This window comes from Octopus bimaculoides, chromosome 3 (assembly GCF_001194135.2).
Source record: "Octopus bimaculoides isolate UCB-OBI-ISO-001 chromosome 3, ASM119413v2, whole genome shotgun sequence".
Classification (NCBI taxonomy): Eukaryota; Metazoa; Mollusca; class Cephalopoda; order Octopoda; family Octopodidae; genus Octopus; species Octopus bimaculoides.
In genome coordinates, this window is record NC_068983.1 from 149,403,422 (window position 1) to 149,421,484 (window position 18,063).

Sequence of the window (18,063 nt, forward strand, 5' to 3'; positions counted from 1 at the left end):
GTTTAATTTCAGTTGATTAAAAGTTACTTTTGGTTCACTACATTATGTAACTATTATATTTTTCATGCAGAAGGCAACCCTAAGAAATTGTGTTTATGAAATTCTGCTTGACTTTTTTTGGTAGCAAGCAGGACAGGCCTCACAGTGATCTACATCGACAGTCAAAACTAGCTCTCATAATGGCTAAATGTTATCAATCGCATAGAAAATGGACTCTCTGCCTTCTTTGCACTTCTATAACCACCCAAGTAATTATATTTCATACCTATCCAACTTAATTTCTATTGTTAGTTGCTTAAAAAAGTAGCCCTAGTGCCATAGCATAGTGTAAATGCAGAAGTAAATTTACACACAGGAAAAAGCACTCAGACTTTTGTTTCCAGGTGTCATTGTATTATTTGAAAAGCTTGTAACTGCTGGACCAAGATGGCATACTAGTCAACTGTTTTCTACATTATCCTTTCTGAATCCTCACCACATTAGTTGATTGTAAGATTGCATTGAGTGAACATCTCTAGCCTTTTCTGCAAGATGACTTACTCAATAGCAGAAAGAGTGGAAATTGAGGAAAGCATATATGAGAACAAGTTCTGCTAAGCAAACATGTGAAATTTTTGAAGTCAGGTTTCCAAGCAAAGACTTACTGACAAAAAGAATGATACAAATGTTGGTTGAGAACTGGTGTACTATGGGGTCAGTGCACAGTTCTCCAAGACTAATAAATCCTACAGTTCAAATGCCAGAAGTTATTCAGTACAAGGATTACTCAAAGACCAAAGAAGTCAACACATAAGTTGGCACAGTAGTCTCACATAAGCAGGAGGTTATGCCAATGAGTGTTGAGAAGTCTAATGTTTAAGCTATGTCATTTCACATGTGTACATCCAATTAGAAGTGGATGACAAGAGCAAACAAGTAAATTACTGCACGTGGCTTCTGAATAGCAGTTATGAGCAGTCAAAATTAGACTATGACACTTGCAAATGAAAGGCTGGGTGCTTTTTCATGTGTGTAAATTTATTTCTGTATTAACACTATGCTATCAAACCCGGGTTACTTTTTCATGGATCACCCTGTATAATCAGTAACATGTAGTCCTTTAGTGGTTGGAAACAAAGTATACAGCTCTAACTTTTGTCAAACACTAAATAATTAGATTATTTCATCAAAAGATGAAACCGCATAAATAATTATTTTTCTTTCATGTTGATGTTGCAAAAAAGAGAATGTTTTAAAGAAATATTAGTGATTACTTAGTTTTTAAAAACGCTTCCTTAGCAATCATAACATTTACTCAGTAATAATTGTTTCTAACAGAGGCACATTGCTGGAGATTTGGATGGAATAAGTATGGTCAGTTATGTCGACCCTAGTACTTAACTGATATTTTATTCTATCAACCCTGGTGGGATGAAAGGCAAATTGCAAGATTTGAACTCAGAATGAAAAGAGCTGGAACACATACCAGAAGGTCTAGCACCAAACTACGCCTTAGTTTAATTTTCAATTAAAAAAAAAATATATTAATAATACTTTCTGTATTGGCACAGATTAGTAGTCGTATTTGATGAAAGATAAAAGTTTATTTCTGTGCATGGTTTGGAGTCAGAAAATATCTCACAGTGGGCACAGTTATGAGTTATAAATGATTTGAAGTCAGGATACGAAGAGACGAAACTAAAATAGTGTATAATAATTGAGTGTGGCATTACCAATTCACTATCTCACAATATAATAATAATAATAATAATAAGGTACAGATTTTTTTTTCATAGTGAAGCAACCTCAGATCTTAGACATAACTCGACATTTTATACCCAATCCCACTTTCCAACTTCGTTTGCTTATAACTTTCTTGACAATCCTCTTTTTTAAGGAAATTTTGCAGATACGGTTTCGAGGATGTAGATCACAATAATGTTAGTGAATATTTTCAATCAGTTCATTTTTAGATTCTGAAAGAAAAAGAAATCTATACCCTTTTAACTTATTCAATAACTTGCACGTCGTTGTTGCACAGCATAAAGTCATTGAAAAAAAAAAAAATTCCCGAATTTTCCAGTACAGCTGGAAAATATTCAAAGCATTAAGGAACTAGTCAACTACAATACAGATCAAATATATTCTGGACGATACTCTATCATCTTATCTGAATGATATCATTATGATGTATGCACCATGAGCAAGTTAAAAAAGGTACGAACATCTTTTCTTTCTGACGCACCATCACTACTACGCAAAAGAAAATTAAATTGAAAGAAAGTTTTCTTTTCACCAGCATCCACGGAAAAGATATCTGCAAAAATTCATTAACTATACGCATTAGTAAGAAAGTTGAGGAAACAGAGTTGGTGGGAAGCATTAAACTGTAATTATGCCTAGTATTTATTTCATCAAGCGCTGAAGTTTGACTGGGTGGGTTGTAAAACCCAAAGATGTTAATAAATAACAATTATTATTGTTTTCCACACAAGCATGCGATGTGATATATATATATATATATAAATGAGATAAAATGATAAGTTCTGTGAAGTGATCGAAACCAAATGATGGACTACTCGGTGATGGTTTGTTTAGTCTTCTGCTTACTCTATGAACATATTGAAGTGTTTTGATGGAGAAACGACTTGTTTTGATGGTCGTTGGCAGATGTGTCAGTGACTGGTCAGACAGACAGACATACAAACAGCTAGGCGGACATGCAGGTTGGCTGGCGAGCTGGCTGCTCCTGCTCGTTCTGCAATTTCTAGTGACTGTTTATACATTTTAATATCTTTTACGGTTTTTTTTGTCTTCACATTTTCTTTAATTTGGGAGAGGTCTCCTCGGCAATCATGATGGCGGAATCTATTGGGTTATCCAGCTATGCAATAGAATTTGACACAGATATTGACGGTTTTTATCAATTTTTTTCATTTTACATTTTTTTAAAAATAATTTCCTTTTAAACTTTACTTTCTTTTTCTTGCATGATCATCATTCCGAACACTTTCGACTACGTCATCGCTACAATATTAACTTCGACGTGTTTTTATGTTCTTGGTGATAAAAATGGAGTTAACGACCCGGTTTCGATTTCCCAACTGGAGCCGCTTTATTCATGTTGCTAATGCTCGAAAGAAAGACATGAGCTTCGTAAATTTATATTTCTTCATATCTTGTAACTCTCAAGACTTGTGAAAAAAAAATCTACTGTCCCTGGAGAATGCACTTTATTTTACTTGTCTAGGCATCATAATGATCAAAATACTACTGTTACTTTCGTTATTATTTGTGTTCAAGTTATGAATCATACTTTTTTTACATTTATATGATGAAAGTAATTTATTTTATTGTAAATTGCATTGCTACATAGTTAACAGAAGTATAGTGGTTACTATACACACACGAATGTATTGATATGCATATATATATATATATATATATATATATATATATATATATATATATATATATATATATATATATATATAAAATGTATGTGTGTAATTATGTTTATAATTATATATATATATGTGCATTTGCTATGCACCTTAGAGATTATACTATACTGCTACGAAGTTGTTTATTCTTATGATGCTTCCGGCAAATATCAGCTGATTTCGATTTTCAATGTCTCGCATCTAGTAAAATATCTCCGTAAGATTTTTTGATTCAGTTTGGGAATACCGAAGCCATTTCTCTCTCTCTCTCTTCCGGTAGTGCACCTCCTAAGCACATGTTCGTTTATGTATTACACCCCTCTCACTACATTTATGTTTACATACACGTTTCGATTCAGCAAATTTAGCAAGCCTCTGTAATCGTGATGTGTTTGTTTGTAACGAATCTTGTTTCGGTCATTAAGCTAAAGCTTTATTTTGTGTGTATGTGTTATTGATTTTTCCTCTTTCCTTTTTGGTTATTATATTAAACCTATGTTTATGGTTTTATACCTATTACATCCCGATTGTGATTTACATATTTAACAAGTATGGTTATAGAAATCTATTAATATGCATGAAACAAATATAATATTTATGTGATGTAGACACCAGTATCTTTCAGTGAAAATGATGTACTCTTGTTGTAGTAAGCCGAGAGAAATACTAAATCGATCTTTCTCTTTCATTGCACTCTCCAAACAACCTTGCATCATCGTGGAATGCGGATGATGTGTAAGTTGAATGTTCGTTTGTACATAATACTCGGACATTTTTTTTTTTCATTGGGATAACCCATTGATAAATTTATATTTTGTGAATTAACTGCTGCTGCAGAACTGGCTATATATATATATATATATATATATATATATATATATATATATATATATATACAAATATACAAAAATATAGGCTATGTTGAAGAGAAAGTAGGCTACTTTCTAAAAGATGTCAGAAACGTCATGTCTGTCCCAACAGAAACTTAAAAAGTTATTGATTAGTTAAAACTTTATAACTGGGTGTAAACTCAAGTTCACTAATAACATAATATTATGTTCCTTTGTGAATCCTGCTCAAAGTTTTCAGTGCATTATAAACATATAGCGTATGTGTACACACAGGATGAAAGGGGAAACTAATCCCCTGACACGTTTGGCCAATAATTTTTAATGGCTAATAAAAACCTATGAGTTATAAGCAGTAAATAATATTGTCACTTTCTTTACATTAGGGCTGGAAAATTGTCTCATTATAATGATTTCCTTGCGATTGAAAGAAATGCTAACCAATTCAAAGAATATAAAGAACAAATAATGAACCGACTGTTTCATTACCAATTGATTTTAGGACTACTCCTTTAATTAGATACTATTCAAATTTCATTTTCTGTGATAATTAAAAATAGTAATGTTTAAATATGTACAGTGGGCAGATGTGTGTTCTACTCTAGCTTCAGGTGACCATTACTTTGTGAGTAGAATTTGGTAAAAATTTCACACATATACATAATGTAAGTGTATCTGTATCTTTTTATGTTGTATCCCACTATGTTCTCTAACTTAAAAGTTTTGTAAATAGAAATCTATAAAATAAGTACTTGACTGAAACAGTTCTGACGTTGATATGATCACCTAAACACCATGAATATGATGCCCTAGCACAGGTCCAGTGGTTGAAACCAGTAAAAGGATATGTATACATGTTCACATACATTGCAATATTCATAATATGTGAGTCGAAATCATTGTCATTTGCTTTATTGATTCAGCACAACATATACATGAACTCGAATCAATCACACTTATTGATGCAAGCATTATCATCTAGCAATAAAATAAAATGAAAACCTTACGAAGCATAACATCAATCCACAAGTTAATGAGGGTGCCTCAATGCAGTCAGTCAACCTGCCAGAAATAACTACCAAATCTCCTTCAAAACAACTATACTGTTTTATGAAAGTAAGGATACATTAGATTATGTATTAGTCATAGATACACAAAGCCTGACTAACAGAAAAGATAGCATGGTTACCATTGGAACACGTTTTGATTGTGTGTTTGCTTGATCAGAGCTGACCTGTCATTAAATATCAATGAGGAATATCAATCCAACACATGTAAACACAGGGCTAGGGTGAATAAAAATTCTGGATATTTAATTGCTAATTAAAATTGTAATATCACACTTCTTTGCTGCAGATCATTCCCATTGAAAAAGAATTCTTGCTTAAGAGAATTTCACCAGTTAAATCATACTTTATGTAATCTTAATTTCATTGTGTCATGGTGAGGCATAATGAGCTTAGATGTGTGAGACAATGTCCAGATGAGCCTGTGTGTCAACAGTGTCTAAAATGATGTAGCTGTACTTGTCTTCAGAGGAGAAAAAGTATTCATAGACAAGTATTACTAAATATTATGCTGGCTAACCAATCTTATTGTGTGTGTGTGTGTGTGTAATCCAAGTCTCAATGGTTTCGTCCTCATTTGTCATCAGCTTACAAAAAACGAATATACTACTTGGTGACAAATAGACTGAACCTTTCCATTTTAACCTCAGATAAACTGATTGAGTAGATCTATCATTAACAGCCTTCCAACTATAGCCATCATATCTTTTTAGAAGTGTATTGGGCTACATTATCCATTGTATCCTTTTTTTTCTTCCCCTAAGGTAGTACGATGTGAATTAAAGATGATTTGACTACTATTTCTATCAGGTTTAACAACCACGTGATGTGTATGGACGAGAACAGCTGTGTAAAGAGTGCCGATCTCTAACTGTGGGGGGAACCTGTGGTAGAGGTAGACTCAAGAAGACGTGGGAGGAGGTGGTGAAGCATGAATTTCAAACTTTGGACCTCACAGAGGCAATGACTAGTGACCAAGATCATTTACGAAATGCTGTGCTTCAGAAGACCAGTTTAGCCAAGTGAAATCGTAGTTGTGGCCGATGCTGGTGTCACATAACTGGTACCCATGCTAGTAGTACATAAAGAGCACCTTTCAAGCTTTGAGCCTCACAGAGACAAGGTGGCTAATGCTGGTGGCACATGAAAAGCTCCTTTCAAATGTTGGGTCTCACAGAGGCAATGACCTAGACCTTTGGCATTATGTTGTCCTTGAGAAGAAGACCCATCAAGTCAAGTAAAATCACAGTTGTGACAGATACCATGTCATGTAAATGGCACCCATGCCAGTGGCACGTAAAAGCACCCATTACACTCTCGGAATGGTTGGCATTAGAAAGGGCATCCAGCCGTAGAAACCATTTCAAATGAGACTGGAGTCTGGTGCAGCCTTCCAGCTTGCCAGCCCTGGTCAAACCGTCCAACCCATGCCAGCATGGACAACGGATGCTAAATGATGATGATGATAGATTAAATAGTAAGTTATTTGTTAGGGTTCACTGAGGCTCAGTATATATCTTCAAACCCACATTTTTAAACTCTATTGTTAAAGCAGTTCATTACTGACTGAGACCTTTGGAAATGTGCTGTGCGTGAGAAGACCCGGCAAGCCAAGTAAGATCGTTGCCAGTGCCCCTGGACTGGTTCTTGTGCGGGTGGCACATGAGATGCACCATTTTGAGCGTGGCCGTTGCCAGTGCCCCTGGACTGGCTTGTGCGGGTGGCACATAAAAGACACCATTTCGAGCGTGGCCGTTTTCGTGCGGGTGACACGTAAAAGCACCCACTACACTCTCTGAGTGGTTGGCGTTAGGAAGGGCATCCAGCTGTAGAAACTCTGCCAAATTAGACTGGAGCCTGGTGTTGCCATCCGGTTTCACCAGTCCTCAGTCAAATCGTCCAACCCATGCTAGCATGGAAGGCGGACGTTAAACGATGATGATTACAGATGTCCATAAAAGTGAGTTACAAAATAGCAATAGTGGGTGCACAAATGATGCAGTATACTTGTACACTGATTTGGAACCAAAATATAAATTGTATAATAAATAGTGCAATCATCTGAAAATTGAAAATTGAATTTGATGAATTTATTTACTTAAAGAAGTAATTAAGTAACAAAAAAAATGCTGTTAGCACTGCAATGAGGAGAGAATAGCATAATTTCTAGAATCTGAAATGACTGGAATGAGATTCGGGAACTGCTGGTTGTTGACAAGTATGTGTGATACTGTGTGCCAGTGAAACTTGAGCTGTGAAGTCAAAAGACATGCAGGAGTGAAAAGAAATGAGTTAAATCATTGTGCAATGCAAACTTGATATCAATTTAGCACAGATTTTGAGGGAGTGCCTACATACCCCAAGTATTAACCCATGTTTTTAAAAGTAATGATGAAAATGGTATGGAAATGTAATGGGTATGAACAATATATCTAGAAGAAGAGTATACAAAGTGAGATAGAGCTAAAGATTAATAGTCAAGTCCTCTAGATTGAAATGCACAGGCAAAGAATGTGCTCACAAATTAAGCTTCATATCTAGATAAAGAAAGTAATGGTAAACTGTTGCATTGTATCCATTACTGAAAAATTCTATCAATGTTTCACTCAGAGAATAGACTCAATGATTAAGTTAAGCCTTATTCAACTTACTTGCTGTATATATGACTGAGCTTCTATTGCTAGTTATTCAAATAGACTTCTTTTGTTCACTGTCCATGTGTTCATACCAAATTCTGAAGCTTAATAAAAATTGATATGACAAGAATATCAGTGTGCTAAAACTAAACCTATATAGAATTAAGTTATTCTTTCATGAACTAAAAGAACTCATAAGACCAGTTCTTATTCTGTTTTTTTTTTTTTTCTATTGTAATGTTAAGACAACTTCAACCTTCATTCTGTATAGTAGTAAGATATTGCTAGTTAATTTCTGTAAATTGTAAAATCTTTTCAGATCGTTGCAGTAAAATATAATTACAAAACTTATACAACATATGAAAACAAAAATCCTAACTGCAGGATACAAATTCATCATGCAAGTTTTAGGAATTTGTTGCTGTTCATACTCAAGTTTTCATATTTACAATTTCTGTTTCTGGAGTTTCATAAGAAATCAGTTGACTTAAGTTGGTTTTGTCAAATGTAAACTGACAGTGGTCAGGTAGAAACAAAGATCTGATGAATATTTGTCAACACTTCTGTATGACAAATGTATAAAATGGGAATTATAAGATGACATACAATAAAAAAGAAAAGAAATCATGACTAGATGGCTATTGGAATACATGTTTTATGTTGGGTTGAGCAGTTTGACAGGAACTAATGGGTTCAAAGACTGCTTTGTATCCCACAATCTACTTTAGCATGGTTTCTACAGTTGGATACCCTTCCTAACATCAACCACTTTACAGCATTTACTGGGTGCTTTTTTCATTCCACTAACACTAGTGAGATTGTCATGTAGCTTGCAAGACTATGAACCCAGACAGAGAAAGAGGCGGATTTATGCTAGAAGTATGAGATAAGGAGCCAGAGCAGAAATGATTTCTTGCTGTAGAGGGATTAAATGGCTACTCACTATTTAGAAGAGAAATGGGTGATTGAAGTGGGGGTGAGAAAGAGATAAAAATAGTGATGATAAGGAGTTTGTGTTGACCCTCAAGCTATGAGGTGAGTAGAAGTGAATGGAGGTAAAAGAGCCAGGAATGTGGGTTGATAGCAAGAATGTATGGGAGTGTGAGAGATAGGGAATGAGTGAGGCAACAAATATAACGAATGAAGAACTAGTGTTGAGTGGATGCTGAGTTAAAGAGGCAGGGAAGAGTAGGCAACAACTTTAGAGGTTTGATATGGCTGAAGGGCGGATGTAGTGAATGGTGGGTAAGGAGTGAAGTGTGGCAGAAAAATAATGCTGATACACTGTAGACAGGGGAAAGATGAGAGATGATGAGTGGTTGGCTAAGTTGTAAGGGTGTGGGGATGAGAGAAAGAGGCAGGTATAATGCATGGAGGGAGTGAAAAACATGGTGGCAGAATAGTGAATGTAGTGGGGGGGGGAGCAATATAAAATGTAGGTGGAGAGGACAGTATTAGGGATAAGGGATGAATATCAAGGGAAATGGTTCTGAGTAGTGAGAAGGGTTTAATGGTATTGAGGAAATGCTGCAGTTAGAGAGATAATGGGGATAAAATTGAGCAAATGGCTCACTTGTGCATATATGTACATATGCACACACACACAGCTCTTCTAGAACTTAGTTTCACTGAGTTGGACAGGTCTTCTCAAGAACTATTTATCATCAGCCATCCAAATCCTTTGCTATCTCCTCCGTGAGGTTCAAGATCCTGAGATTAGCCTTCACCAATTTGTCTCATGTCTTCTTGGGTCTCTCTCTCTCTCTCTCTCTCTTCTACAAACTCCGTCCACATTGAGATCAATACTTCTTTATATAGTTATTGTCAGCCATATGAACCACATGTCCATACCAGTGCAGTCCTTTTCTGGCATACTACATTTGATTCCTGTTATGCCCAGTTTTTCTTTCGGCACATTTGTACTATATTGTTCATGCACACTTACATTGTACATCCAATGGAATATACTCACTTCTTGTCTTTCCAATCTTCTCAAATCCTCTGCATTCAAGGCATATGTCACACTACAATGCAGCATTACAGTTCAAACATAAGTGTTTTACAATCTGTTCTTCACTCTGAGGGAAAAGACCTTTATTACCAGCTGTGGTAAAAGCTCCCTGAACTTATTTCAGCCTGTTCTTACCCTTGCTACTATACTTTTGGAGCAACCATCTCCCCTGTTAATTATGTCTCCTGGGTAACCAAAGTTATTGATTTCTTCTCGCATGTCATTCAGGTATTCAAGAGAATCTATTTCCAGTGTGCTCATAATATGTATTGCTCCAGTGGATGACACATAAGTTTACTTTCTCTGTTAGCCTGTAATTCTACTACACCTCTCATGTATCCTTAGCTTACATTGGGTACAGCTTTTGGAGTTTATACCTACTTCTTTCCTGCTTATCAAGCAAGACCATTTCCCAGAAGATATCAAGGTCCTGTCGTCTTTCCTACTTAGTCTTTACTAAGTTTATTTGGAAACCTCTTGCATCAAGGTTTGTCTTCCATGCCTAAAATTTCCTCTCTTATTCCACTATAAATTTATCTTTGAGAGCTTAAATCATCAATATATAGGAGCTCTCGTGGCCAATCTCACTCTGTGATGGCCTGCCAGACTATGATGAATAGGAGAGGACTGAACTTTGATGAACTACCTTCTCAGTAAATTTGTCACTGAAATTGTTGCTGATTCTCACTTTACTTTCTGCATCTTTGTATACAGTTTGCACAGCCACCACAAGTTATTTGTCTATACCTAGCTTCCTCAGTGACCACCAAATTACTGAATGTGGTCCCCTGTCAAATGCCTTCGCCAAAGCAATGAAAGCCAGAAATAGTGGTTTATTCTTAACCGAGTATTTCTCCTGCAGCTGCCTCACTAGGAAGATTGCATCTATGGTACCTCTTTTGGGCATGAAGCCAAACTACATCTCATTTAGGTCTACTCTGTCTCAGACTATGACTCTCTGTGACCATCATAATCTGATCCATTTGTTTGATTCCTTTGAGTATGCCTTCATTCCAAGTACACTTATTGCCAATGGCATTGTGGTGCTCCTTTACACATTGTTTCACAATCCTGAACACTTCATGTTTCTGATCCTCAGATTGTTGGACATATGCAAATTTCTTCCTTCATGTGCAATTATTTTTTTCTTTTCTTTTTTTTTCTGTAAATCTCTACATAGCGTACCATATGTGGCTTATATTTGGCTAAATTGATGAAACATCAACCAAAGTGTGCATTCCATACTTGTGTGTTCGTGGCCAGTGCAATTACTTCTCAACATGACTTTGTCAAACCTTTTGTGAAATAAGTACCAAGTTTGGTATCAACTTACAGACTGTAAACAGCAAGAGCTCTGTATAACTAACAAGTATTTCTTTATCTTACTGTGTGAAATTTTTGAGTGTTGGTTGGAGAGGTATGAATGAACTTTGCCTCACTGACTTGCCCTAGATACACTATACTGAATACAAAGTCTTCAAGAGCAGCCCTTATGACTCAGTGGGGCTATTAGACTCCTATTACTTATTGTCATTTGATACAATGATTTAACAGGTATTCGCTCCTTTAAATGAGTAATTTCCATTTACAATCTTTATTTATGGAATTGGCATTGATAAAAATAACTAAAATGAGTGCTAGCTATGATTCAGTTCTCATTGTAAGTTATCTATAATTATGACCCAATTATGTAGGTGCTTATTTTCAACAGCTTGGCTGTAATTAATCATATTCACTCAGCAACAGTTAATTTTCATGATTTTGTTGTTTTTCTTTTCACTGGAATCTGTCATCATTTCAAAAAGATTACCACCATTGGCTTGGGACATTTCAACCTAAATATACAAGAACTGTTAATATAAATGCTGTTGTTATTTAAGATGAGGAATATGCATAAGTTTATGCAACAGTCTACTTATGGGTAAATTCCTCTTAACCTTATTTAACTTTTACTGGCTGACCATACTGTTTTTGGATTTATTTATATATCTCATTACAAATAGTTAAACAAATATGAAACTCCAAATTAATTAATGTTTCAAATAAGAGTTGCTTAACACTTGAAATGTTGTTCTTCAGTTCTAGAGAATGTCAGATTTCATTGGTCCCATCACATTTGTTGCTGCATATATTATCTTCATTGCTTTTGTTACTTCCATTATTGTCATTGTCATTTTATATACCTAATTTGTTTTCTTTTCTATTATTGAAAGTTTTTTTATGTTACGGGTTCTTCATATTTTTCAAATCAAGTGACATTTGCTCTAAGAATATTATTTTCTGAGATTAACATTGCCTTACTGAGTTTGTGTGTCACAACCAAACACTTGGTTGCTTCATTCTTCTGTGTTAAAGAACAGTATTCAGTGAGCTGACTGAGACAAAACTGGAATAACGCTGTGGTCCTGTGTTAGTTACCATTAACAAACTGTGGCACATCGAAGTGAGATGGTCAAATGGATTAGGTATTGGATTACCAGTTCATTTTGTTTTGTTGCTGGGTAGATTTTATTTTTGTCAGTTTACTTACATATCAGAAATAAGTACCAGATTTTTTAATAAAAGATCAATATCACTAATCACATATTTATACATACTTAAGATAATATAAGTTGAAGTAATTGACTAATTATTGCACCAGTAGATTGAATAAATAAATATTCTTGCCGGTAGTATGTGGAAAACACCATTCGAGCGAGGGTGTTGCCAGTGCCGCTGGACTGGCTCCTGTGCAGGTGACACGTAAAAACACCATTTGAGCATGGCCGTTGCCAGTACTGCCTGACTGGCCCTCGTGCCGGTGGCATGTAAAAGCACCCACTACACTCTCGGAGTGGTTGACGTTAGGAAGGGCATCCAGCTGTAGAAACTCTGCCAGATCAGATTGGAGCCTGGTGCAGCCATCTGGCTCACCAGTCCCAGTCAAACCGTCAAACCCATGCCAGCATGGAAAGCAGACATTAAACGATGATGATGATGATGATGATGATAACTTCTGATATACTGTTAAATGTTGTTCTAGTTATCATTTACCATTAGCTCAGCTCCGATTGAGAAAAGCTTGGACCAAAGGTATTCTAGCTGTGACTATCTTTTAACATATTAAAATGTCACTGATGAATGTCTTTTTCTTTTTTAAGACATTAGGGTATGGTATGAAAAAATCTACTGCTGTTTCTACCAAGTTGGGCAGCCATTTAGTGATTCCCTCATTGGTTTGTAATTTTAGTGATTGATCAGATGCCAGTGGCATGGAAGTAGCTCATAAAACCTTTGAAAACAATCCAAAACTCACCACATTGGCTTTACTACTCTTCTGTCTCATCTGGGCTTATGTTGTCCACACTGTTTCATTAGATGATATGAATTGTTAGCAGTTAATGTTATACAGTGTGGTCAGTAAACACTAGTGCTCCATTGATACTTGCATAGTTGTATTATAGGTGTACTCTATAGAGGGTGTGCTCTGGTAGTGATGTTACAATCAGTACCAGAGCACACCTTTTGATAGAAATTCCAAATTGTTTCTTAAGTTTTCTGTAAACTAAATTTACAATAACATTCCATTTTGTTTTTATCATGTAGTTTATTGGGTTTATCTTTTAGAGATAAACTTAAATGCAGAAACCTTTTCTGACACAATAAAGGAAGTCTCTAAGCTGTTAATCAACCCACTGGAGGTAGCAGCTAAATCTTTGAGATACCGGATACTGCTGTCTTAAAAGAAAAGTACTTATTGTATAATTTAATCTTGGATATAGAAAAAAAATCCTGGATGGTTATATTTGGGACATCTTTGATCATAGGTCTGCTTGATTAAAGCCAACCTGAAGCTAAATAAACAACTAGCCTTTTCTTTATGGTTGCAGACATTATTTGCCTTTTAATAGAGTTGAATGACAAGAAGGATTTGTTTAGCTATATATGACTAATGTTACTTATATCCTGAAGTCTTTGTTTTAAGTACATTCACAGGGTTCGAATGTCAAAACATTTTATTTATTTTACAAATATGCTTCCAAACCTTCATAACTGATATTTTTTAAGAGGGGAAAAAAAACTTAAATAAATACTGAGATTGGAATGATTTACACATACTGAAATATTGCAATGAAAAGTAATATTAAAATAAAAAAATTACCATCATCTAATGTCCGCTTTCCATGCTGGCATGGGTTAGACGGTTTAACTGGAACTAGTAAGCCAGAGAGCTGCACCAGGTTTCAATCTGATTTGGCATGGTTTCTACAACCGGATGCCCTTACTAACGCCAGCCACTATAAGAGTGTAATAGGTGCTTTTTACATGCCATTGGCATGACACTGACAATGGCCATAACTACGATTCCACTTGGCCTGATGAGTCTTCTCAAGCACAGCATATCACCAAAGGTCTTCGTCACTTGTTATCGCCTCTGTGAGGCTCAGCATTCAAAGGTTGTGCTTCACCACCTCGCCACTGTGAGGCCCAACATTCAAAGATCATACTACAGACAACAGCCATAATTATGATTTCACGGGTGCCATTTACATGACAATGGCCAAAATTACGATTTCACAGATGCCATTTACATGACACCAGCAATGGCCATGAATACTATTTCACTTGGCTTGATGAGTCTTCTCAAGCACAGCATATTGCCAGTGGTCTTGGTCACTTGTCGCTGCCTCCATGAGGCCCAACATTCAAAGATTATGCTTCACCACCTCGTCCCATGTCTCTTTATGCAGCTGTCCTCATCCATATGTGTCACATGACCATACCAGCACATTCGTCTCTCTTGCACATCACATCTGATGCCTCTTGTGCCCAGTTTTCAAAACACAAGACACTTACACTCTGTCACACATGCACACTGTCATGGCAATCCAGCGAAGCATTCTGGCTTCATTTCTTTCAAGCCTTTGCATGTCCTCTGTGGTCACAGCCCACATTGCACTGCCATGGAACGTGGATGCTGTGTTCGCACAGTCATCATACAGTCTGCTTTTCATTCTAAGAGAGAGGCTGTTTGTTATCAACAGAGGTAGAATCTCTCTGAACTTTGCTCAGTCTATTCTTATTCTAGCAGCTACACTCTCAGAGCATTCACCTCCACTGCTAACTTGTTCACCTAGATAATAGAAGCTATCAATTATTTCTAGGTATCCCCCTGGCATTTGATGGAGTCTATTTTCTGTACATTTCTAGTGTTTATTGTACCTGTACACAAAGAGTATTTTCCTTGTTAACCTTCCTCTGATATTGCTGCACCTCTTATGTGCCCATTGCTTGCACCAGATACACTTTATGGAGTTTGTACCTACACCTTTTCTACATATTGAGTAGGGCCATCTACCTGAAGGGATTTGTGATTTGTCTTATTCACTAAGACTTTAGTTTTTGCTAAATTAATTCTAAGGCCCTTTCATTCTAGCTAGACCTTGCTTCCACACCTGAAATTTTGTCTCCAGTTCTGATGATGATTCAGTTTTAAGAACAAGGTCATCAGGATAGAGGAGCTCCCAGGCGCAGTTTGACTTAAATTCCTGTCTGAGGACTGCTCCTTGATGTACCCCTACTTGTCCCCTGAGGGGTCTGAGGACTTATCCTTAGTGTACCCCTACTTATACCCTGAATTCATTGCTATGCTCGTTGCCAACCCTCACTTTAATGACAGCATCCCTGTACATGGCTTGTACAGCTTTCACCAACCACTCTTTTATCCCTAGTTTCCACATTGACCACTAGATAAGAGAGCAGGGAAACCTGTCAAAGGCTTTCTCTATGTCAACAAAAGTCAAATACAGAGGTTTATTTTTGGCTAGGTACTTACTCAGACACACCGTATCTACATTACATGTATCCCTAATTTTTTTCAAGATGGTAGAGTATAATACAAGGGAAGCTCTCTGGTATATCTTGTCAAGTCTACTTTTTGCAATCTGTGTCACTGAAGCAACCAATTTAAATAGATGTTTTTAGTGATAACCATTGTTTTTGTATTGTGAAGTAGGCTGTCCTGAAAGTTTGGATTTAAAACATGTGGTCAGATGGAGATTTGAACAGAATCAAGTTGCCAGGAGGCTGTAAATTCCCTTGCTGGATTATTTTTTATTCTTTTGCTAACATCATTTAACACTACAAAAATAGAATGCTTGCAGTTTTGTAGAAATTTAACTGATATGATAAATTTTTGTGTAATGTTTAAAGATTTTACTCCCCTTTTCCTGCGCAAATTGTATTGCTAGACAATCTATTGAAATATTATTTTTACCCAATGTATAAATACTATTGTTACAATATTTTCATCCATTTTAAGGATATTTGAATACAATTGGTGGAGATTTGATTGGATGAGTGATTATATAGAAGTTCATTTATAAATAAAGAGACAAAATGGACAAAATGTATGTAGGAAAAGGAGCCTGGTGTTGCCATCCGGTTTCACCAGTCCTCAGTCAAATCGTCCAACCCATGCTAGCATGGAAAGTGGACGTTAAACGATGATGATGATGATGAAAAGGCAAGAAGATTGGGTTGATGACTAACAGGCTGTATATCAATAAATCCTGTTTCAAATGGACTTTGAAGTCAGTGGTTGTGGTGGCAGTTTAAATTGAATGAATACAATAAGTAGGCCTGAAGTGTACAAGCAATATACTGTTGTCATGGTTACATAACTAACTACCTGTGTCATACATTTGCAGAAATTAAATTCCTTTCTCTCGCTCTTACTTCCTGTTTCTGTTGTGCCTGTAATTCAAAGGGTCAGCCTCGTCAAACTGTGTCACGCTGAATATGCCCGAGAACTACGTTAAGGGTACACGTGTCTGTGGAGTGCTTAGCCACTTGCATGTTAATTTCACGAGCAGGCTGTTCCGTTGATCAGATCGACTGGAACTCTCGATGTCATAAGCAATGGAGTGCAAACAACAACAACAAGTTCATAACATTAAGAAAATGAGAGACATGAGGAAAATTTGGTGTCAATTTTATGCATTTAGGTAAACTGATTGCCCAATATCTTGTCTATTTAGTTATTTCATTTCTACATACTTGGAGTATATAATTAAACTTTTTCATAGCCCCTTAAATACATTAAAATTTTTCTCATTGGCTCACTTAGCTAGCATGAAATTTATTGTCTTCATCAGCATCATTTAACATCCACTTTCCATGCTGGTATGGGTTGGATGGTTTGACTGGAACTGGTAAGCCAAGGAGCTGCACCAGCTTCAGTCTGATTTTGTATGGTTTCTATGACTGGATGCCCTCCCTAACACCAACCACTCCAAGAGTGCAATGGGTGCTTTTACGTGCTACCAGCATAACACCAGCAATGGCCACAACTACAATTTCACTTGGTTTGACAAGTTTTCTCAGCACAGCATCACCAAAGACCTCAGTCACTTGTCCATCGCCTCCGTGAGGCCCAACATGCAAAAGATCATACTACTGCCATTAGTAATCTTCCGCTATTGTTTCACCCACTAAAGTCATTACCTATAGTCTATTGACCTGTCGAAACATCAATGAACAATCCATGTTTATGCTGTGATCCACAAGACAATTACAATATAACAGCACTATAAGTTGGTGAAACACCATTTATTCAATACTAGTAGAGATACCCAGCATTGCTTGGGATTAAAATGGCATAGTTTGTTATTGTTTTACATGTTTCAGTTATGTGACTGTAGCCATGCTGCAGCACTGTCTTTAGTCGAACAAATCGACCCCAGGATTTATTCTTTGTAAGCCTAGTACTTGTTCTATCAGTGTATTTTGCCGAACTGCTAAATTATGGGGATGTAAACACAGCAACATTGGTTGTCAAATGATGGTGGGGTATGAACACAGGCACACACAAAAATATATACACATATTCACGAAATCCACTCACAAGGCTTCAGTTGGACTGTAGCTGTAGTATATCTAATATATATACATACATACATATATATGTGTGTGTGTGTGTATATATGTGTATGTATATGTGTTTGTGTGTGTGTATATATATGTATGTGTGTATGTATATGTGTATATGTGTGTGTGTATGTGTATATGTATGTATATATATATATATATATATATATA

At 36.2% G+C, this 18,063-nt stretch overlaps 1 protein-coding gene across 6 annotated transcripts in view; it reads left to right on the forward strand.

The window, feature by feature from the left end:
* The window catches only part of LOC106876659 (tumor protein D52), a 150,464-nt gene that overhangs the window by 30,904 nt on the left and 101,497 nt on the right, over positions 1–18,063 (forward strand). For 2 of the 6 annotated variants that reach the window (XM_014925292.2, XM_014925295.2), the window contains exon 1: positions 2,157–2,196. The exons of 2 other annotated variants lie outside the window; for them this stretch is intronic. In XM_014925292.2, coding sequence (XP_014780778.1) covers positions 2,172–2,196 — 25 coding nt within the window. In that variant the 5' untranslated portion in view covers positions 2,157–2,171. Of the gene's footprint in view, positions 1–2,156; positions 2,197–2,724; positions 2,896–18,063 lie in introns of those variants that run through there. 2 more of the 6 variants (XM_014925290.2, XM_014925293.2) reach the window with 2 other exon arrangements.